The 22,391-nt window shown below is 50.1% G+C and overlaps 2 protein-coding genes across 2 annotated transcripts in view; one reads left to right on the forward strand and one right to left on the reverse strand.

The window, feature by feature from the left end:
* Positions 1 to 116: 116 nt before the first annotated feature.
* LTC4S (leukotriene C4 synthase) lies at positions 117 to 10,023 on the forward strand. The gene is made up of 5 exons (XM_068698440.1): positions 117 to 3,190; positions 7,125 to 7,224; positions 8,703 to 8,773; positions 9,394 to 9,475; positions 9,631 to 10,023. Exons 1-5 carry the CDS (start codon positions 3,133 to 3,135, stop codon positions 9,770 to 9,772), a joined length of 453 nt encoding a protein of 150 aa, XP_068554541.1. The 5' UTR covers positions 117 to 3,132; the 3' UTR covers positions 9,773 to 10,023.
* Positions 10,024 to 10,226: 203 nt separating this feature from the next.
* Positions 10,227 to 22,391, reverse strand: part of MGAT4B (alpha-1,3-mannosyl-glycoprotein 4-beta-N-acetylglucosaminyltransferase B) — a 42,926-nt gene continuing 30,761 nt past the window's right edge. Inside the window, exons 5-15 of the mRNA XM_068698438.1 lie at positions 20,953 to 20,999; positions 18,377 to 18,490; positions 17,943 to 18,018; positions 17,091 to 17,205; positions 16,229 to 16,359; positions 13,612 to 13,719; positions 12,862 to 13,055; positions 12,417 to 12,495; positions 11,870 to 11,957; positions 11,487 to 11,599; positions 10,227 to 11,333 (exon numbers count right to left, since the gene is read on the reverse strand). Coding sequence (XP_068554539.1) covers positions 11,310 to 11,333; positions 11,487 to 11,599; positions 11,870 to 11,957; positions 12,417 to 12,495; positions 12,862 to 13,055; positions 13,612 to 13,719; positions 16,229 to 16,359; positions 17,091 to 17,205; positions 17,943 to 18,018; positions 18,377 to 18,490; positions 20,953 to 20,999 — 1,089 coding nt within the window. The 3' untranslated portion in view covers positions 10,227 to 11,309. The remainder of the gene's footprint in view (positions 11,334 to 11,486; positions 11,600 to 11,869; positions 11,958 to 12,416; positions 12,496 to 12,861; positions 13,056 to 13,611; positions 13,720 to 16,228; positions 16,360 to 17,090; positions 17,206 to 17,942; positions 18,019 to 18,376; positions 18,491 to 20,952; positions 21,000 to 22,391) is intronic.

Raw genomic sequence — 22,391 nt, forward strand, 5'->3', positions numbered from 1 at the left:
TTGTGTGAGCTGAGCAGCAGGGGGTTCTGTGTTTTCCTAGCGAGATGGGTCCCTTCGTCCCAACACACCACTCTGGTCAGTCTCTTGCAGAAGCTCAGATTTTTCTACTCTGTTTAACAAATCTTACGGTTTTAGAAAGTCCATTTTGTCCAGGACTGGATAAAGAGGCCTTAAGAAGGCAGTCTGAAAACAAGGCTTTAAGCTACAACCACAATTTCTGGCCCTTTGTCTTTTTATTTATATATATTTTTAATGCAGCTTTAGGCCTTAAGCTAGAGAATGTGACTGTGGAGGTGGTGGTTATTAGCATTGCTTCACTCTTGTTTCTAAATTTGAAAGTGGGGATGTTAACTACTCAGATGTGCAAAATCCCAGAGCTCTGAGTGTGCTCAGATTCCCTCAAAATAACGGGCCTTGAAGTTGGTTTCCTTGAGACTTGTGAGAGGAGAATGTTTGAAGTAGGCAGATTGTGTGTATGCACACACAACCCGAAACAAAACCAAAACAAAACCCACCAAAAACACCCCGAGAAATGAGATACAAACTGCAAGCGTGAGTTAATATTTCTGATCAAGGACCAAAATGCTGGCAGCAAGTTACACAAAGATTTTGGTTTAAAGTTGGCAAGGTCACGAAGCTGATACGTGGAGCGGGTGGATTGAAGAGGCTGTGGGAAGTAACAGCGAAATAGGGTTTTCAGACCCTACTAGGTCTGAAGTAGGTTTTTCAGAGCCTCTTAAGTTGGACATTTACGTGTGATGGTTACAGAATCACAGAATTTCTAGGTTGGAAGAGACCTCAAGATCATCGAGTCCAACCTCTAACCTAACACTAACAGTCCCCACTAAACCATATCCCTAAGCTCTCCCTAAGCTAGAAGCAAAGTGAAAATCTGTGGCTCTGTCATCATCCGGAAGAGTTGGCTTTCAGTGGAAGTGCGTTAGGGTGTTGGTGTGTTCTTGTTAACCAGCTATGGCTTGATGAATTACTTAAACATTTCAAAGCAATTCTCTTAAAAGTGAAGCATGCCACTCACAGCAAACACACAAATTACAAAATATACAAATTACAAAAAATACAAATAAAAATTCTGTAGTATTTCCTGTTTGTCAAGGGTACCTTTTAACTGCTTATATCTAATCTCAAGTTTTAAACTACCATCTCAAATCTCTCTCCACAACCACAGATGCAGCAATAGTGATAAAGAAGAAATTGAAAAGCGTGACAAGCTTCTTGCTAAGGCTGTGTTCATCTTACAGGTTACAGTAATTTCAAGCATCCTCCTGTGTAGGAAAAATTTTAGTCAGCTTTAAACGTTGAAGGACAATTCTCCAAGCATTGAAGTTGGGTTGGTGTCTCATTGTATGCCCATTGTGCGTAAGGCTCCAGCTCAGAGCCATCAGACATTTTCACATGGTGCTTTCTGAATTGCTTGAGTGTATTTCCTGTTCTTTTACAGCTTTGGGTTGTGTTTGGGGGAGGAGGAAACGTGTAACTTCAGAAGCTTGTAAAGAAGCAGAAGTGAGAAGGTAAATAATAATAATACCAAGCTGGGCTGCTCCTGGCCTGCGGGGATCTGCTAAGTTGTAGGAACTTCTGATTCATTGTCCCATTAAAAGTACTTCGCTGAATTCAATGTTGAGGAAATCAAATTTCCCAAACTGTCATCCTGTTAAGTGCATGTATGTGTTTTTCCAAAGATTTTACAGAGTCAGCGGCAGCTCGGGATCAGCCTCTGCTCAGAAACCAATCTTTTTTATTATTGATTTGTTTTTCTTAAGGCTAACATCAATCCATAATGAAAGTGTTTTCTAAAACCCGAACTGTTTGTTGAAATGATGTAAGTGGAAGTGGGCTTCTATTGACTATTGCTATATTTTACGTGTTTTGCCAGAAGAGTACCAACTGTATATTCGAATAAGCTGACTTGGAAGTTTTCAACTTGATAAGCTGTCGCGGTGGGGTTTTGAGATGAAGATTCAAAGCAGAAGCAAGAACTTGCAGCATCCTGCTCGGGGGAAGCAGCAGGTCTGATCATCTCCTGTTGGTGCTGTGCACGAATTCTGTGCTGAGACTGTGTGAGCCTGTGGCTGCAGAGAGAGCAGCAGCTCAGCCCTTGCCTACAGCCTCTCTCAGTACAAAGTTAAAATTAAGGGAAAACCTTAGCTGATAATGAATTAAACTTTTTTTTTTTTTTTTTTCCTTTTTGATATTTGAAGTGGTATTTAAAATTTAAAGCTGGTATTTAAAATCAGAGTAGCCTTTCATCTATATTCTGAGTTTTAGAGCACATTTATAACTTTTTGAGCCAATGTGTATTTTGCCATTGTCACCCAGGAAGAGATTATTTAGGGCTATAAAATACTGCTGTTCTTTGAACTTCACATTTCACATTTATAATTCATTGTAATATTTTTGAGTAATTATTTTTATATCCCATTTGGCCACCCTTTCTGAACTGAGAACTTCTATCTTGTATTTTAGCCAGAAAAATATTGGTACTGCAGAATTTAGAAACACCTGAAAACTACAAAAAAAAAAGTCAGAAAAGGACTGTACTGTGTAAATTTACATTAATATTTAATAAGCTACACATCTGAATGCTCATCTGCATGTAGAATCCAGTAATAATTAAGTTATTCCAGGTAAAGTCTAGAAAATCTTTCATGTGGTCAACTCTAGTACTTGGAATAGGAGCAGCAGACCAAGTCATGAATCTTTAAACCCTTGTTAATATTTTTGTACCCTTGCACGTAATTTAGCTGCTTTAGAACTGATTAAAACTAGCAATAAAAGGCCTGGCATTTTTCCCATAATCTTTCAATTGCTGGTAATAGATAAAGCGACCCAGGTACGAAATCGGTAATTGCAAGAATTTCGGTTTGAGTGCAACAAAACTTGTGCTGCTCCATGGCTCGGCGCAGGGCACTCGGCTCTGACAGAGGTTGTCGGATGGGTGCTTTGGGAAGGTTTGTGGCCAGGGGAGAGTTAACGGGCTGTGGAGGAAACGTGTCACTGCAGGGCAAGAAGCTGGCTCCGCTGTAGAGCGTGCACTAGTGGGAGGGTGGGAGAGGGAAGCGGCGAGCAGCCCAGCTCCTCGTGCTCCATCCCTGCTCTGCTCCAGAGAGCACCATGAGAAATGAGATAGACCTGCTGGCCGCTGTCACAGTGCTGGGAGTCCTGGAGCAAGGTAAATGTCCTCAGGATCGGTGAGGTATCAGCTAATTGTGCTTAACCATGTGGAACTTGGTTGTGTTTCGCTCGCAGGCTGTGTGGGATGGAAGGTGCTGATGTCCAGCAGGGGAAAATGATGCAAATCGCTCGGCTGTTCAAGGTGTAAGTGTTATGTGTGAGCAAGTTTATTTATTAGGGACCAAAACGATGTGCAAACCTCACAGCCGGCATTCTAGAAGGAGACAAAACTTAAGTTTTAAACGTAGAACAATTGGAGCAATTGAATGTTTGAATTATTCTGTGATGGAATTTTGGTAACTTGTAGTTTGGGTGGGTTGGAGGTAAGGAGCCCAAACTAAAGGTGGGCTGGCTCACTGTTGAAGAGGTCAGCGTGTGAGCCCGTATCAGAGGTGTGTGGAAAGAGCATCCTGTGCACATGGGCTGCTTCTCTGTGAGCAATACTGTTAGGTGTCCAGCTCATACCCTGAGCAGATCACAAGACGAGCTGATGCCACACAGTAATTCAGAAACTAACACGAGCCCTTTTGGTTAGAAATAGATGCGAACATCCTCAAAGAAACTCTGAGTGAATCTTCGTAGTTGAAGTGGACGTGTCCATTTCAGCCTGCTCAGAAAGTAACAGCCCGGGCTGCTCCTATCTCAGCGGTGCTGCTGGGCTCTGTCCCTGTCGTGGCTTTAGCTGGGGGCAAAAGCAGCCCTGGGGCTGCAGGAGGGGGGTGCCCACCCTGCCCTGGGGACGGTGCCCCCCTTTTGTTCCTTTCTACGTGGAAAGGTGGTTGTTTTTCTGCTGTTTTTGCTACTGAATGCATTCACCTTAGAGCTGTTGCACCTCTTTTCTCACAGAGGGTTGGATGTGGTTCTCCGAGCAGCCTGATTTAGCTGTCAGGTGCTACATCTCTTGGGACAAGCACTATCTAAAAACATGAACATGCTGCTTGAAGAAAGGAGTTCACAATTTCTGAACTATCAGTAATTTTCCTCAAACAATTTACTCGGTAGCTGACCCCTAAATAGCAGCTTCCTCTCAAATGCATTTGTTTTATGAGAACTTTAAGAAAGGTTGCAGCCCTTGGCACTTCACACTTCCACACCATGCAAACCACGGATCGGTGTGAAGTCAGCAGACAAATAACAAGCAGGGCACCATCCACCTGTATTAGGTTGGACAAAGTAGCATGGTCTCTGCTTGGGAAGCCAGGGAGCAATTCCAAACTAAGAGGGTTCCTTTCCTTCCTCTCCGCAGTAAGAAATGTGTGTGCTAACATCACCTCGATGCAGAGCTGTGCCATAGCTTCCCCTCCTTCTTCTGCAAGGCTATTCTGTGTGTGGATTACAGATCTGAGATCGATTTTGAGCAGGCAGAGAAGTGGAACAGTGACACACATGATACATACAAATGCTCTTCTGTCACAGGTTACGTAGGAGACTTAATTTAATAGCTGGGCTTAGTAAAGGACTGGTCGATTTGTTGTTTTTCCTCCCTCATTTTTTTTTCTGAGAGCACACTGTTTCCACATTCTTCTAATTAATTTTCCCCTTTTTAATTTAGTTAGGATCAATTTGGCAAAGCTCTGAGCGCAGCGCTCCATCAGTGTGTGCTCTGGCCCTGGGCTGAGCGCTGTGCCTGGGATCAGAACGCTGCTGCCAGGCTTAGTTCTTTTTTTCCCTTTTTAGTATGGCTTCAAAGGAAATAAAGCTTATGCAATGTCACCGTCTGTCAGTCCCCGTAGAGCTTGTTTGCCAGGATCATTCAAATGTGATAGAGATATCAGCCATAATAAGGTTAGACAAGTTTGTGGACATAATCAAATAGAGAACGGAGCTCCTGCTGATGTTCCTCACTGGGAATAATGTGAAGGGAGAGCTCAGCCCCTAGGAGCCACTTGGGAATCCACACAGGGGTTTAATTTGAAGACACGAGATATGGAAAGCCTGTCTGAAGGGTTCTGCAGAGCAGATTGATCGCTCTTCCCTATTAGTCCCTTCTGAGAGGTTTTGTGCGATGTGGTTTTTCAGCACCTCATTCTGAGGATTGCTGCTTTTGGAGGGTGAATCTTCATCCTGGCACTCCACCATACACCAGGTTTGGAAGACAGCCAGCCATGCTCCAAAATGCTCTCACTCCTCTTGGGTATTCTATGTGTTGTCCATCTCCAAGCATAAGGGATCTTGCAGGAATTGCTTGTCTACAGGTGCAAATACTCAAACAAGACGTTAAGCATAGAATTGATGGAGAGTTTGGGCTTAAAATAATTCCTAAAGTGCTCGTGGGTCTGAAGAATGCTCCGTTAAGCCTTGGCAGAGCTGCATGGGGTGCAGTACCTTTACCTTGCTGCATTTCCTGGGAGGAGTCTGGGATAAGACCCGAAAGCATAAAATATCTGTGTAGGAGAGGTGTGCTTGTCTGATGGGAAGAGGTAACGAGACGGATCACACTTCCATAATCGTTTATCAGCGCTCTGCCAGCCACCGCTGCCTAGCAGGCTGTGCACTACTGCAGCCCTCTCTGGTCTGCAGAGCGGATATGGTGTTGAGCAGAGGCAGAGCGATATCCTCACCCACAGCCTTTATCAAGATGCTGCAACCAAATCTGGGGGTGGGGAAATGTCTTTGTTTCTCCTGCCTTCCTCTCCAGCACCAGCTGTGCCATCGCATGCTGTGTGGAAGACACTGGAACGTGCATATCCTGAAATGGATAATAGGTTGTTTAATACTCAGGTCTCATAGCATCAGGTTATTTACATTTCTCATTCCCTTTTCCTCTACATATGTTCCAGTGCTTTTCTGCAGGCGTGCATGGATCTCTCATCCTTAATCTTGCAACATCTGTCTCTACTTTCCTCTCTCTGTCCTGCTGCTCTGTTTTATCCTCTTTCTTAGAATAAGACAGTCCACAGCACAGTCCTTGCAGACTCCTTGTCTGTCTTTGCAGTGCCCCCCTGTTAGCGTATGCTACATCAGGACCTTGCTAATCCAAGTGAGTTGCTCAGCAGCATGCTGCCTCAGCCACCAAAGTAATTGTTTTTATAATTTAATTTTCTCCTATATGAAAATCCTCAATTTCCATGAAAGCAAAATGTAGTAGTGCACCTAAAAAAAATAATAATATATGAAACATAACAAGCCCCTGTGAGAATAACATCCATCAAATAGTGGAATGGTCCAAATCTTCATGTTAACAACTTTTCATCATTGTGAAGTGACTTTTGACGTCCCCAACAAATGCACAAAGGAGCGATGTAGCAGACACCACGGTAGTACCTTGGCCTGTGTTTGGTGCAGGCTCACAGTGGTAGTTGGCAGTACTTAAACTCCTCAAACTGCCTCCTGCTTTGGGGCTACCCTGCAGCAATGAAGAGGAAGAAATAATTGCCCCATTGCTTTATAATGCCATAATTATGAGCATCTCTAGTTGACCTAATGATAGCCCAGTGCTTCCTGGCTTGGGTGCTGCTCTGTGCTGGGGTGCCATCCTTGTACAAAAGCCTTGTGCCTCTCAGAAAGTGTTATATGTTCCTGTGAGACTGGCTGAGGGTGTACTAATGTCCTAAATGCAGAGTGCATGATAAAACATAAGAAGAATAGGTCTGTGATGGGCTGGAGGGGGGGAGTCCATGAGCTTTTGATGTGCTGTCCTTCCTGCAGGGCCAGGCTGGGTGTGATGCTATGCAAAGTGCCCTCCAGCACATCAGCTCTGTGCCACACGCGCCCTGTGTGGCTAACCAAATCTGGATTTACATCCAGTTCGAGCAGGAGGTAATGGCACTCTTATTTCCAGTCAGGTGTGACAGCCCCGGACTGTGAACCCGGTGGTACTGGCCATTTTCCTCTAACCGCTTGCTTGATTCCAAACCAGATAAAGCTTGGCTAAACAAAACACTGCCAGACTGTTACCTTTTGTGTGTTATTCTTTTTTTTTTTTTTTTTAGCCTATTTTACGCTGCAAGTGATCTATGCTCGGCGGAAGTTCAAGATCTCTCCTCCAGAGACAGCAGGTCACCCTGAATTCGAGCGGATCTTCAGGGCTCAGTAAGATTTTGACCTGTTCATGGTGACTGCATCTAGATATGACTTGAGTAAAATGTGACTACCAGGAAAGACCAAAGTCACTTTTTCACTTATTTGTGCTGATACTAGACTTTCTTTCATGCTTTGCATGCAGATGTAGAATTATGACAGCCAAAGCAGCGAGCAAGTGCCTTGCTTGGGCTGGTTTTTGTTTTCAGCACTTCGGCTGGAGTGTTTCTGTCCATGACAATCCTCATTCTGCTCTCATGAGAGGCAGCCAAATTAAAAATTAATGGCTGTATGGAAGAGGTGTTGAGCATCAATGCATTACAATCATTAAGTTTAATATTAATGTTGGCTCCAAAATGAGAATAGCTGAAGCTGTATTAATAACCTGATGTTTACTTGCATGTTTTTGCTGTTGAATTGAAGCAAAGGATCCTGCTGGCAGAACCAGCTATGAGGACTTTTTTTTTTTTCTTTTCTTACTATTTTTTCTTTAAGTCCTTGTACTGTGAAAGTCAGCACTCCTGGGCCCATGCTGAGGGCTGTTTCTTTTTCCTCTGTTTCTATGGAGTGAGAAATGCTGGGGCTAAACTGGAAACGTTTACAGATCCCTTCAGCTTCCAGCAAGCACCAGCTCCCATCTTTCATCTCAGTCGTGCTGTTTCGTAAGCAGCTGAAAGGAATTGGCTGGAGTGGCTTTCAATGATAGTTTGAGCACGGCGGTAAATTCTGAACAAAGCTGATGCATTTCCCTGCCAGCAGGCAGGAAACATTTGTGGAGTGGCAAAAACACTCGCTTGGGCCTTTTGTGATGCACTGAAAGGCCAACCTGTGTGGGAGGCATCAGTCTCTTCTAGCTGGGTAGCCGCCGGTGTGGCTTTTAAAGGAATGCTGAGAAGCTCCATTACAGTCTGTGGTGGAGGTGACCTCAGAACTGGGGCTGGAGAAGGTATTTCTTCCTAGTGTATTTCTTCATTTTTTTTTCCTCCATTCTTTTCCCTGTGGAAAAGGATGCAAATGGATAATTTGTTTTTATATCTTCCAAAAAAAAAGTGTGTGTGTGGGAGGTATTGATTTATTACTTATGGAAACCTGGCAGCCTCCTCTTGCTCAGGCTCTAACTACATTTGCAGTGTAGGTTTCTTCAGACTTTCCAGCTCCCAGTCTGGCTCCATTCCCTGAGACTCAGTGACTTCTTGGCCAAATTTAAGATTAGATTGCTTAGGGCATTGTAGAAAGTAGAAAAAAAATTAAGAAGCAGAAAGGCATCGTCTCTCACAGCAGCAGCTCCCAGCACCCGGCAGTCCCTTCTTGCCTGGCTTCTCCTCCAGGAGAGGCAGCGAGTGTCTGCATGGCCCCAGCTGTGCCCTTCTCCTGGAACAGCACCATGGTGCCCGGGACCTCTCCTTCAGCCTGCTCTGGTGTGTACGTGAAGCTCACCTCCGTCTCTGATGTGTGCAGGTGCCGGGTTAACTCCCCTCCACTTCTCACAGGGTGAATTGCTCCGAGTACTTCCCGATCTTCATCTCGCTCCTCTGGGTTGCTGGGATCTTCTTCCATCAAGGTAAGGGGAAATGAAACAACCAACCAAACAAAAAAAGAATGTGCAGATGGACAAATCCCAATATAAATCCCAGTGTGACTCAGAGGTGCCCTCTCTGTACCAAGAGGCAGTTGCTCAGGGAAAGCAAAGCTCCCCCCTTGCCCTGAAGGGATTCAGTGGTATGGACTGTGGAGTGCTCTGCCTCCAGCGTGCTATTTGGTGGAGATGTTCCTGTGGTGGCAGCAGCAGCCCCTGCTCCTTTGCTAGGGCCCAGCCAAGCCCTGCGGTGTTTTCCTTGGAAAAGTCAGGCCAGGGCCAGGAGTGGTGCGCTGCTCGGTTTCAGCAGCTGCAGCTTCCTAATGAGTTGCCCTGTCAGTAAATAACCAAAACCCAGCCTCTCAGTGACGTGGGGTGGGTGCAGGGGGTTCACCTGCAGCAAAAGCATGAGGAAGGATTGAGGTGAGCACTGGAAACCTGAGTCCAGAGGCAAGGAGAAAGCACTTGGGCTGTGTGTGGATGGGGCAGCGTGTCCCTCACAGAAAGTGAAGGAAGAAACCCTGTTTGAACTCCTGGTGCCCAAGTCCCAGCCTACTGTGTTCCATGAACATTTTGGGGCAGTTCCATCCCTGGTGTCCCTGCAGGGATGGCGGCAGCCTGTGGGGTGCTGTACCTCTACACCCGCTTCCGCTACTTCCATGGCTACGCGCAGGCCGCGCAGGGACGGTGAGTACCCAGATGGGGCTGCAAGCACCCAAACCCAACCCCGTGCATTCCCCATACCACCACCACCCCTGTGTGGGCTGCTCATCCCCTCAGGTGCTGCCCCGTGGTGCCCAAACCCATCCTGCTGGGGCTAATGGGGATGTTTCCCCACACAGGTTGGGGCCGCTGTATGCCAGTGCCCGGCTGCTGTGGCTCCTGGTGGGCCTGGCAGTGGCCGGGCTCCTGGCACACTTCTTGCTGCTCCCGTCCTCCCCGTGGGCGCTGGCGTGGCCCCTCCGACTCCTCAACGCCTGGTGAGCGAGGCCTCAGCTCCCCTGGGCACCCCAACCTGCTCTGTACCTTGAAATGTCTTTAATTCATGAAATGGCCTGCACGCTGTCATCGTTCCTCACCACTGCTGTGGGCATCCCTGTCAGAGCGTGTCACGCCACGGAGATAGAAAGAATAAATAAATGCCTTTTCTCCACAGAAATCGTTTGTGACTGTCAAACTTGCTTGAGGGGGGGACTGGGTGTGAGAACATCAGAGGTTTATGGGCATGGGGCTGCATGGGAAAAGCTACTGTGAATAAAACTAATTTGAAAGTGTGTGCAAACTTGTCTAAAACCTCACCACAACTGAGGGGAAAAAAGCCTTACTTTAATCTAAAGGGCTTGCCCCTGACTTGAATGATCTTGCCTTGCCAGGCCCTGGTCCTGGACAGGACACGAGCACAGCGCCTCCCCCTGCAAGTGACTCTGACCACTGCACCAAAGGTTTAAATTTTGCTTTTATTACAGTGCACATTATTTTATATATTTATATAGAGAGATGTACTTGAAAAATCAAATGTATCCAATAATAAAAAATACAGCACATTAAAGTAGTATAATGCATTCCAGTGTATAGCTGAAGAGACATTGGGATTTACACTAATCCCTACTATTTTTGAACTGGGCTACTTCTGTTTTTTTTTTTTTTTCCTCAAAAAAATCACACCAATCAATAACTGAAATAGTTATTTAAAAAGCTGTTTTCTGCACTCAATCTCAAGGCATGAAGACACTGGAGACTTCACCATGAGTTAAGGGGCTGTGTTCAATGCTGGCAGGCACAGTGTGGCGTATATATTTTTTTTCCCTGCCATACTCATAGTTCCAACCCCCTTTCAGCTTCGTTCCTCCACCACAGGAGGGTCAGCCCTCACCCTCATGTAATCCTCAGCTGTGGCCAGGACCAGTGCCTGTGCCAAGGCGATGCAGACGTCAGTCCCTGGCTGTTTCCATCCTGGTGATCCTGCACCCTGTGCATCAGCCTGCAAAGCAGGGGCAGGACTAAACTGTTCCAGGCCCCCTTTCTCCCCAGATACAGCCACCAGCAGCCCCCTTTCCTGGGCTGAAGGTGCGTTTAGTCTCCGTGCCTGCTAAAGCTCATCCTGACACCAAACGGCCCCGCGTGTTGGTGGGACTGCAGCACCACGCACATTGGCGATGCACCCACAGGAGGAGCGGTGAGCACCTGGGGCTTGCCCAGGAGAGCAAAGCCAACCCTTCGCAGCAGAGCTTGGTTTTTGCTTTTGCTCTTCTTCCAGAGGAAGGTCTGTCCTGGCCCTGCAGCACCATGCACTGGTGCTGGCCTCGAAGCCGGGGTGTCGAGGGCCATCCAGCACCCGCGTGTCAGAGTGCGGCTCCTCCCGGCAGCCAGGCGCGTGTCTCGCTGGCATCGCGGTCCCCACGTCTCGGCAGGAGCAGGCGGCGAGGCGCTGCACACCCACGGCCGACTTGGGGAGGAGGGAGAGGGAAGGGAGGGAGAAGGACCCGGGCTCTACACGTGTCCATCCTTCATCATGCCCACTTCACTCTGCTTTTTTGATAAAAATCTGCAAGGAGAGGGAAGGCAAAAATCACATTTGTGCAACTGAAACACGGTATCCATGTGAGGTAGTGCACAATGGATGCTGGAGAAGGTGGGGCTGGGGTGGATGCACTGAGAGCTCCCCAGACCGAATGCTCAGGCAGGAGCAGCCCCGTACCTCGCTCAAGATGATCCACACCGGGGAGTCAGTCTGGATGGACAGCCGGATCGCCTCCAGCGGCCCGAAGGACGGGTCCACTTCGCCTTCTGCAACGCCCTTGGAGAAGGAGCCTGGTGGGAGAGCACAGGAGTGAGGTGGGGCTGGTGGACCCGAATGCCAAGGAGACCACAAATGGACACTACGGCCCCTCTGTGCCCAGCACAGGGCCCAGATGAGAGGGAGAGGCTGAAACCAAGTGTGGTTGTCAATAAAGTGCAGTTGAGATAATTTCGCAGACATTATGCTCAATGCTGGTATCATTTTCTAAACAAATAGTGGCCTTGAACCACTGGAAGATGAGCACAGGGGATGCACGTTCTCCACCCCGCCACCTGCTGTACCTATCTGGATGTAGCCATCCGACGTCCTGCGGTATTTGACGGCTGCACCTCTTCCCTCCTGCAAGGTTTCCTTGTCCGACTGCAGGCTCTGTGGGATGGAGAGGAGCGCTCTGCTCAGGGCTGGAGGCAAGAGACACCCCAAAGCACCAAGCAACAGCAGGAACCCCAGAGCTGTCCTTGCAACACTTTTTTGAGGTCACAGCATCCCATGGCACCTCGGCCCCTCAGCTGACACCATGCAACCCACTCCCCAAAGCAAGAGGATGTTTGCTGCTGCTGCAGCTGCACCATCCTGACCTCTGTTCTTTCTTCTGCAGCCATCCCACCCATCTGGGCACCCCTCTGCAGGCAGGGACAGCTCCTCCGGAGGCAACCCCATCCCAGCTCCCGAGGTGGCATCAAACCAGGGGTGACCCCCATCAGGACGCCAGCACCTTCTGAAGGCACTCTTGGGAAGGTTTTCCTGACAGCATTCAGCAGTTTCCTTCTCTCAAACCTCTTTTCCTTCCCACTCCACCCCCGCCTCCGTTCTCAATAAAACACTTACGTCAAACGGCAGAACCTCCACAGTCGTATTGAAGAGTTTGTCTTCTGGGTGCTCGATGTTCCCACTGCGGAAGAAGAACCTGTGGCAGAGACAAAAGCCATGGAACACCACACTGAGCACAGGGACATGACATCTTTCACCTTGGGCGAGCCATCAAACATCCCAACCGAACAGGCACCCTCCCAGAAAGCCCACGAGTGCCTGCTTGGGAAGGAGAGCTTCTGTGCCAGATTAGCAAACTGTGGATTGCTTCAAAGTGCAAGAAAGCAAAGAGGTCTGGCAGCTGTGGACCCACCAGGAAGGGTGGAGTTGCCTCCCCTGGCAGAGCACCGTGCCCTCCTCCCAGGGAACCGACCCGTACCAGGGATGGACAAGAAATTTGGAAGAACACACGGGAAGTATCTCAGTATCAGGGAGTATGCTCCCTGCCCCCCCAGACACTGGCCTTTCAATGCGGAGTGGTTTGAAGAATCTGAATCGGATGAAGTCTCCGGCAGTGGGTGTGAAGGCCCAGAAGAAGTCCTCCTGCAGGTAAGCCTTCTCCAAGGTGAAGTGCTGGTAGGTTTTCAGGCTGGTGCTCACCTCTGCAGGAGGGTTGACGTGCTCTTTCCGCAGGGCTTGCTTGCCAAAGTCTTTGTCCTTGATGGACACAAAGCAAAAGGGCAGAAATGGGTCATATGCTGCTCTCAGCCATGAGGAACTACACACACACGCTCGTGCTCTGCCTGCAGCACGATCCTCCCAACGCTGCCTGTCTCCCAATGCAGTCCCTGCTTCTTGGCCAGGAGCTCACACACAACTCTAAAATTTCACAGAAGCCTACATCCCAACTGCTCTCTGCCAAGTGAGGGACAGCAAAAGAGAGGGCAGCTTTATTAAGGGCCTTAAAATATTATTTGTTTGCAGCAGCTGAGGTGATGTCTCTATTGATGGTACCAGAGAAGCAGGCGAGGAGCTGGTGCCTCCTCGCCCTGAAGGGCAGGAGCACACCAAGGTTTAAAAGCTCGCTGTGCCTGAGAAGTAGGAGCTAGATGAGCTCCCTGTGATTCGGGATAAAATACAATTACTGCACAGAAAGCCACAAACCACGGTGCTGTCCCTGATGTCCTCAGGCAGCCCCGGTGCCCACAGGCCAGGCCCAGCAGAAAGGCCGCAGGTGGGTTGGAAAGGTGATTTCGCAGCATCTGGTACCCACCTTCAGCTTCTGGATCTTTCCAGCCAGGGAGGAGTGGGTTCCCACGTGCTGGAAGAGCGAGGGCTTGAAGCGGATCCTCAGGTTTGCCTTCTGCCTGTCACAGTGTTTCTGAAACGGGAAAAATCCCCCGGTGCCCCCGTGTCAACCTCCCCATGCTCCAGCCTCCAGCACTGCCAGAGAAAGGGAGGGGAACACGACCAAACCTCAGGGAAAAGAGGTGTGATGATGAACCCCACCCTCCCTCTGCATAGCTCCCTGTGTTATTTTGGCTTTAATTTGGCCCCGGGGCTTTTAATTACGCTCTGGAGGAGCCTGTCCTTGGCTCTCAGCTGGTCATCGCTGGGGTTCACAGGCCCAAGTGCCAAATATCTCCTCGCCAAGCACATCTTGGCAAGCGACGAGCAAATCTCTGGGCTCTGCGAGGTAGGGACAGCCAGAGAATTTAGTTTCTTTTGTCCTTGGCTTATCTGGAAAGCCTTTCCCTATGACTCAGAGCTCGGGATCTCTGAAGTGACAGTAAGTACCGGGATACTTAGAGCCTAAGCTGGGGTATTTAGAGCCTAACAGGCAGCAGCTGCAGTCTCTCCTCAGCTGGGCAGCTTTCAGTTTGTTGGCAGGTTTTGCTGGGCGCTGAGACCCCTTGGCTGTTTCACACCCATCCCACCAGGCAAATGAACCCGGACAGGCAGCTCTGCTGCGGCCAGCAGCTCTCTGTGGGGCACAGGGAGAGCGGTGATGGAGAGGGAATAAAGGACAAAAGGGAAAAGCCCTGAGAGTGTGGAGCAGAGCCACAGCGAGGGGAATGGCAGCAGGGGGCACGGGGTTTCTATGGAGGTGATTTTTTTCCCCCCTTCCCCATCTCACCTGCCTGGCACTGCTGGGCATGGTGGGGAGGGGGTGACACCAAGCAACACCCCAGAGCCGGGTAAACTCGAGCACACCCCTGCGAGCTGCCAGCAGATAATCCCCTAATCAGCTCACGTTACTTTAGAAAATGAAACCCAGCCCTGCTCACAGGAGAGACCCTGCTCATTGCCAGTGATAACAAACGTCACCCCACAGAGCAGCCGTCAGGTCTCATCCCTGGGTGGGCAGGGAAGGGGGAAAGGGAGAGGAGGGGGCTACGACACCCCCGATCTCTCCTCCTCCCTTTTACTCCTTCTGCTAAAGAAGCATTTGCTGACAGCTACTTTGTCCCCAGTGGAGCTGGGAGAGAGAATGGCCCAGCTGGTGGTAACAAGGTCATCCTTTCACACGGCTCTACCCCAGGTAAATCTAAAATTAGGGAACAAAAGAAAGAGCAGGCTACATCCAGAGCAGACAAAGCACTTAGGGAAAGCTCAGGTCAAACAAACTTTCAATCAAAAAGACAAATCCTCACCGCTACCGACTTGGTTCTGCACAACAGGACTTAGGAGTGAAAGTCGTGTTTGAAAGGGCGCGGTGCAGAGTTAATCATGCAAACAGTGGGGAAAAGGAGCCAGAAATCCACACGGAAAGTAGGTTAATTTTTAAAAAGGCAACACATTTAAGAGGCTTGCAGGTGCCCCTGGGAAAACCTCACAAGGACTTTGCCAGGCTGGAGCTGAACAGACCTGGCCGTGAGGCAGGACCTGCATTTAACCAGTGCTCGGGCTGGGGGCTTTTGGGGGGGTGCAGAGGGAGCAGCACTGTTCCCAGCTCCATCCTAGCACCCTGCCTGTGGCTCTGGGGACACTGGGGGCCACCAGAGATGCCTGGAGACTGCTCTGCCAGACCTGAGCCCTGAGGGTGCCCTGCCACCCTCCTGCACAAATGCGGTATTGTCCCAGGAGCCACCGCTTGCCCTGGCATGTGCCAGCAGCTCCCTGGTGGCCAGCAGGTCCCTCCCACGCTGCTGGCTCCAAGCAGCGAAACTATTCTGGGCCACTGCGACTCAGCTGCTCACTCTCTGTCGGGGAGAACGCAACCAGTGCATGAGTGAACACAGTATGCTCAGGGAGGAGACGGGAGGGAGCTGGCAGTGAGCTCATCTCACTCGTGCTCGCTCTCACTCCTCCTCTGCCCTTCCCACTCGGTTTCATCCCCCGCTGCTGCTGCTCTGGCTTCAAACACCCCCGGGTGCAGGGGTTTCTCCTGCTGCCATCCGCAAGGTGTCACACAGACCCTGCTCCACCAGCAGCAGAGCACGGAGCAGGTCCAGTTTCACCGCTCCACACCCCAGCAGGAGCCCAGGCGAGATGCCTGCGAGCACTGTGCCTCCAGGAAGCAGGGCGGGTGGCTGCGGGTCAGCTGAGGGCAGCCCGCGCGTGCTCCTGGCAGGTATGGTATGTGAGCTCTGAGCCAAGGGTTATTTTGGGGTACAGCGCGCCGGGACGGCTGCTCTGCTGCAGGACCGCTGGAGCAGCCTGTGGGTGCTCAGCCGGAGAAATAACGCCTTTTCTGACAGCTGCAGATCACACAGAGCTGAATTCCTGGGACCTACACAATCCGGAAGGATGCCCACAAGAGCAGCAAGGCTCGGTGCAAAGCCAGCTAGCTCCAGCGCTCGCAGAAATGACCTCTGGAGGGACAGAGCAAGGGTATGCTTGCCCACGCACAAAAGGAGCTTTCTCCTTAATGGAGGCTATTTACGTACTGCGTCCTTCTCAGGGTTGCAGACTTTCACCCAAAGGATGTGATCCAGCAGCCAGTCGATGGGTTTGTCCTTATAGAACATCAGTATGAACTCCACGATCAAGCTCAGATCCAGAGACTTGAACATTTTTCCTACAGCACAGAAAAGGGAGAAGAGAGAGCAGCTGTTGCAGGAGACAGTCAAGAATGAGAGCTGGGAAGAAAAAACTTGGGAGACTGGGCTGTGGAGGTCAGATGTGTCTGTCTCTCTACGTAAACGAAATAACATGCAGCTCTGTTTTATGTACCAGTACTGCTGGCATTGCTAATACAGCTCTGGATTTAGTATTCATGGCAGAACTAGAAAGCATGAGTGCCTCATAGGTCACAGCAGTACCAAAAGGTCTAAAACTCTTCCATTCAGCAGAGAGAAATAAGGTTGAAAAACATCCAGCCAGCTGTAGGACAGACCATTTCCTGCCCCAAAAACTGGAAGTTTTAAGCCAGTCAAACCAGTATTGAGAATAACAGATCAAGCTGCTACTGCAACCATGTACTGCTGTTCCCAAAATAGTTCAGAGCTGATGTAAACTTCCTTTTGTACACTGTTAGGCAACACTAGATCCCATCCAGCCTAAAAGCTACTGCTCACGTCGAAGCTGTCAGGCTGTCTGGTGGGCCACCGACCAGGTTTATTTTTGTTAAAAGTGAGCATCAGCAGCATCAGCTGTGCAAAAATAAGTGTTGTTGCAAAAACAAGGGGGAACTGAGTCCAAGTATGTGACCATCTCACGGGGACGACGTGTTGGACCAGGAGCTTAACTGCTTCCAGGAGCCAGCAGGAGTTTGTGCCTGCTGGGATGGGGGCGCGGGGGAGACGTTACCGATAAACCCCAGCTGAGAGAACTCCAGGATCATCCACTCCTCGGAGGGCTGCTGCAAGGCAAAGTTCTTCATCGTGCTGAGATAGTTTGGTTTGGCCACGATATCGTCCTCCAGCTGCAAGAGGAAGGGACACTGAGTGCCAATGACACGTCCAGGCTCCAGTAAGAGCCTCTCTGCAGAGCAGTCGTGCTGTAGAGTGGAGGAAAGCCTTGGCAGACCTATTTTGGAGTTTATTTTGGAAGGCTCTCCAAGCAGATCCTCACCCAGTGTAACAGGTAAACAAAAACAAGGACTCCTGCCCTCCCTAGGGGAAAGGTCTCCAAGTGTGAAGCATCTTAGAAAACCATCTGGCCATCACAAAACTCAGCAGCCACGTCTGCCAAGCCATGCTTCACACACAGCAGCGTCCGGCAGTACCTATTCCCATCAGCTGGAGGGATGGATGGCAGGAATGAATGCTGGAAGAGGTTCAGGTTAGATGATCCTCCACAAACCGTGACACCATGCATGTGCAGGCCCCAGGAGGACTCACCCCTCCACAGCCACACACTGGCCAGGGCCTCGCTCCCATAGGAAAGCAGCCTCTGGGGTTGGCATGCTCAGCCCTGCCACGCACAGGAATGGCTGAATCACCAAGAAGCATGAAAAAAAATGCAAGATTAACTTTTAAAAATAAAAAGTGTGTGATTCAATGTAAAATGTGCACAGGGATGTAGGGCCTGACACAAAGGCCAGCTTTTACTGTGAGCTCAGCCCCATCACACACCAGGACACGCACTTCTTCAGCTGGGTGCAAGCTGCAGTACGCACACGTACACCCACCTCCTCGCTGCCCCCAGCACCAAACCTACCTGCACGTAATATATGCCTTTGGACTGGGCGTACATCATTAAAAAGCAGTAGTCAAGGTTCTGCTTGGTCCTCCACCTGCAACAGACAAAGGCAAAGGGAAGCTGACGGAGGCCTGGTGGCAGCTGGGAGGAGCGGGTGGCACGCAGTCACTCCTTTTGGACTCTAAATGACCCACTCTGAGCTGCTGCACAACCCAAGGACTTCCAAAATGAGTATGCTGTGGGTTAAGGCCACCCCATGATGGAAAACATTGCAGCTCAAGGTGAGCACTGCAAGGCTGCCACCAGCTCGTATCCCCCCACACCATGTCCTTCCCCCTGGATAAAGCCAGTTTTGCGGCCTCGCCTGGACCTGCAGAAGAGCTTTTCCTGCTGGAGTCTAAAGGGAAGATTTAATTCAGGGTGTGCTTGCTCCTAAGTGCATTGATTCTTACCTGACTCTTTCCTTGGGGTCCCCAAAGGATTCTCGCAGGTGTGAGAAATCAGGATAGAAATGCGGAGAGGGGGAAATTACCTCCAGGAGACCTGAGTGTATTTCCTTTGGGAATCTGAGGGAGAAAGGCAGCAGAGAATGAACACCTCCACACTTGACATACCATTTCATTGAGCAATTCGCTGGGTAAACACCGAGCCGCAGAACCAAACACAAAATGCAGCCTCTAAGAACAACCTCCCCAGCAGCCAATGCACCTCCACCCTCACCGAAGGACAGCAGCGGGGACTGTCACCAAGATTTAAAGCTGCTCGCTCCCTCCCATGGTCTCTGGCAGTCCATGTGCTCCCCTAGCATCCCTGGCACACACACTGACTGCTGGTGGCACGCCGGGCTGGTGACACAAATCATTTTTGCAGGTGACCCATAAGTGCACCGCCTGCCCCAGATGCCAGCAGGAGGGAATGACTTTTGGTACTGGTGGAGAAACCATTTTCCCCGATTCCCTGAACTTCTCAGTGCTTTCTGCAGTGCCACAAGGCTGGTGTGCTGAGAAAGCAATGCACCACTGGAGAGGTCAACAGGGGCTGCAGAGAAGTGGGTGGCAGAGTCCCAGCACGTTCCTAAAGGATGGCCACACAGACATGGTGCGGTCTGTACCAGCACCCAGGACAGTCGAGATAAAGGACAGGAGAAGTGGGAACACCGAGAAACCAGCCCAAAGATCTGCCCAAGCAGCCCACAGCTTGTCCCAGAGGCACTGCCTGGTATTTGTGGCACTTATGAAAACACGGGGCAGCCTTAGAGAGAAGCCACATGCACCGAGTCCCCTCTACAGGATTAAAGGGCCCGTCAGACTGGCACACCAAAGGAAGGACTTGCTGACATTACCGGCACTTAGAGATTTTCTGAGTGTGTTAGTAATTAAAAGCCATTTTGCAGAGATTATGTTATGCCTTTCTGATAAGTTACTTAAAGCACCGCGCTGTGCTGTAGTTAGGATGGCCAGCGCGAGTTCTACCTAGGCAAATCAGCATATATTTTCCCTGTAATGTGGTTAAGAAGCCTTTAAAGGGTCAAACCCAAACAACAACAACAACAACAATCTCATTTGTCTGAAAAATATGTACCTACACAAGAGCTGCAAGCACTACCCAGAGATTACTGCAACTGCCAGAGATAAGCAGGAAAACCAGTTATTTTTATACTGCCCTTTTTGAGAACATTTGGTGCAAGGTTGATTTCCTTTGTTTGTGCAGAGCCTGGAGGATGGGAGATGTGGCAGAGGGAGACAAAGCAGCGAGAATGCCAAAAACTTCTCACTTATTTTTCCCTTCCTTATTCCCTCCTGGAACTGGCAAGACTTCCAACTATTTCCGAACCTTCCCCTCCTCATGCAGTGGCGAAGCAGAAGCGGACAAAACCTGCAGCGAGACAGCGGCTGCTTTCCCCCCTCCTGCAACGTGAGCTCGGCCCACCCTGTCCCCACACCACCTCGCTTCCATTTGGACGAAAAATCATGTAAGCCAACAGGGGTGGGGAGAGAAATAAAATCATTAAGCCAATTAAAGTCGCAGGCCATCTCCGCAGAGCACTTGCTGCAGCGGGCGCCCGGTAATTTCATCAGGCTGCCGCAGACAATCAGCCCATTATCCCCGCTAAGTGCGTCCCGCAGCCAGCAGGCAGGAGGAGGGAGCTCTGCCAGCCTCTGCACAGCAAGATGGAGGGCTCTGTTTCAGCTCTGCTCCCGGTGCCCAGCACACAACCCTTGGCTTGTCCCAGCCCCTCGCCCATCATTGGCTCGGGGACGGGCGCTGGTCGGATGCGCTGCCCTTCGGAGCCTCCTTCTTGTGCTATGGTTCCTGCGAGCCTTTGGAAACACGCAATCGCAGGAGCTGGACTGCGGGCAGAGCCTCTTTGCTCCCCGTTTTTTCTTCTGCCTCTGAGCTCTGATGCTGGCAAGGCCTGGCCTGGCTCACGGTTAATGCTTCACCGCCGGCTGCTGCCCGAGCAGCCCCAGACGAAGCAACCACGGCGCTGCAAAAGCCACTGAAGGCTCTGGGATGTGAATCGCAGCTAGCGGGAGGGAAAAATGTTACTGTCGCCTAGCGCATGGGAAAAACAAACAGGCTGGAGCGGGAAGCAAAACCAAGCATGGATTTTTGAAAGCAAACTAAGGCGCTAGCATTTGGGCGTGCTTGCCACGCTGCCCAGTTGCTCTGACTCCGCAGAGCAGGTAGAGGGCTGCACAAGGCACGGAAACAATTGCCAGGATTATTGTAAATCTAAATAATCCATCTTCTCGTGACGCCACAGCACAGAAAGAGCAAAAACGGAATGGCACGGCCATGTGTGTTAAATACTGCACGCACAAAGCAGCCTACTGGAAGCTACATATGGGACACATTTTGGAACAAGCAGAACTGGAAGCAGCAAAAGCAAAGGCAGGCCAGAACAGAAAACAAAGCAAACAACAACAGCGATACAAAAGGGTTGCAAAAAGCGTGTTTTCTCCTTAAAGGAGCTGCCCCACAGCAGGCACAGACCATACCAGCGTAGTCATTCAGAAATGCTTACAAGTTTTTGATATTTTCTGCCACTCCAGCTGTGTACTGCGCATCTGTCTGAAAACAAAAGTTAAACAGCGTTAGATCGGTCAGCCTCAAGCCTGTCCTGCCCCGTGTTTTAGAAACCACCTGGAATATTCCCCAGGCGTACTGTCAGCACCTCAGGTGTCACCATCCTTTATCTGTGTGTCTCCTTTTTTCCCTTTTAATGCCCTGACGGACTCCTAGGAGCCCTCCTTTGAGGCCGGTGTTAGCCCAAGCCACCACAGAGCCAAAGCACACTGGAAAATGCAAGACCCTGTGCCTCGTCCCCCCTGCTCTCCTGGTGCTTCTGCCCCTGCTGGTGTTTGCACAAAGCGTTAACTGCTGGGCTATTTGCTTTTTTTTTTTTATACACGCTGGCTTTCATCCAAACAATCTTCTCGGCGGAAGAGGATCTCCACCCCTCTTGTGAAAAACAGGGGGTTATTTACATGCTGGCATTTTCATTTCAAGTTCGTTTCAACACTTTTCGTCCTAAAACAACAGCCTGTTCCCACAACCCACCCCGCAACCTGCGGCGGTTCGGAGGTGAAGGTCGGCGGCGCTGCGAGGCGCTATCTGCACGGGCCAGAAAACATTTGCAGGGTGACCGGGAAAACAAACCCCAGAACAAAGGGCAGGAGACCCAGGAGCAGAAACGTGCGTGTTTCCTGGAGGCTGTATTGTTCTGGGAGGCTGCATCCATCACGGGACCGGGACCGTGGGTCCGGGCGGATCTGCAGACACAGCAGTGGAGAAGCTGGGGTCGGCTGCTGCTGCCCCGGCCCCGGGTGGAGGTGACACGTGTGATATGGGGACGTGTGTCACCAGCCAAGGCCAGCGCCTCCACGCTGCAACGGTGACAAGGGAGGATTTTTCTCGAGGGGACAAACAAGGCTGAAGCTCTGTTATGGAAATACCAGCCAGGGACCCGGCAGCCAAACGCGACTCTACACGTCAAATCACGGGTAAAGAGGCTGCAAAAGCAGGCGTTTATCTTTGTTCCGCTCCCAGTAACACGCCACTGAGGTTTATCATCCTCACTGGATTTCTGGAAATTAAGACAAATGCATTTCAGGCTCACAAAAATAATCCTGAGGGGAAAGCCACGGAGAAAAATAACCATCTAAACCCGTGGATAAAAGCAGCTCTTGTGGATTAATGTATCAAGGCTTTTTAGCCTCTGGATTCAGCAACTGATTCTGGGCTCCACACAGGCGTACAAAGCAGCGTATTAGTCTCAGCCCCAAATAAGTGGGCTCTTGGGTCTGGAGAGAGGCGTTAGAGCTATTTCAGAGGTACGGCTGAGAAACCAAGCTGCTGCAGGAGGAGTCTGAGAACCCCTGAGATGTGGCCATGCGGCCACTCCAGCTTGTTTCAGGAACAACCACTCCAGCACCCTGCAAGAGGCAGCACGATTTAGACCAG

This window comes from Anas acuta, chromosome 14 (assembly GCF_963932015.1).
Source record: "Anas acuta chromosome 14, bAnaAcu1.1, whole genome shotgun sequence".
NCBI classification, from domain to species: Eukaryota; Metazoa; Chordata; class Aves; order Anseriformes; family Anatidae; genus Anas; species Anas acuta.

Excerpts from the sequence above, each read along its gene's own strand:
- LTC4S (XM_068698440.1), top strand. The coding sequence starts at position 3,133 with ATGAGAAATGAGATAGACCTGCTGGCCGCTGTCACAGTGCTGGGAGTC. Across the intron at positions 3,191-7,124 it reads GCTGGGAGTCCTGGAGCAAG|CCTATTTTACGCTGCAAGTG; the intron begins GTAAATGTCCTC and ends TTTTTTTTTTAG. Across the intron at positions 8,774-9,393 it reads TGGGATCTTCTTCCATCAAG|GGATGGCGGCAGCCTGTGGG; the intron begins GTAAGGGGAAAT and ends GTGTCCCTGCAG.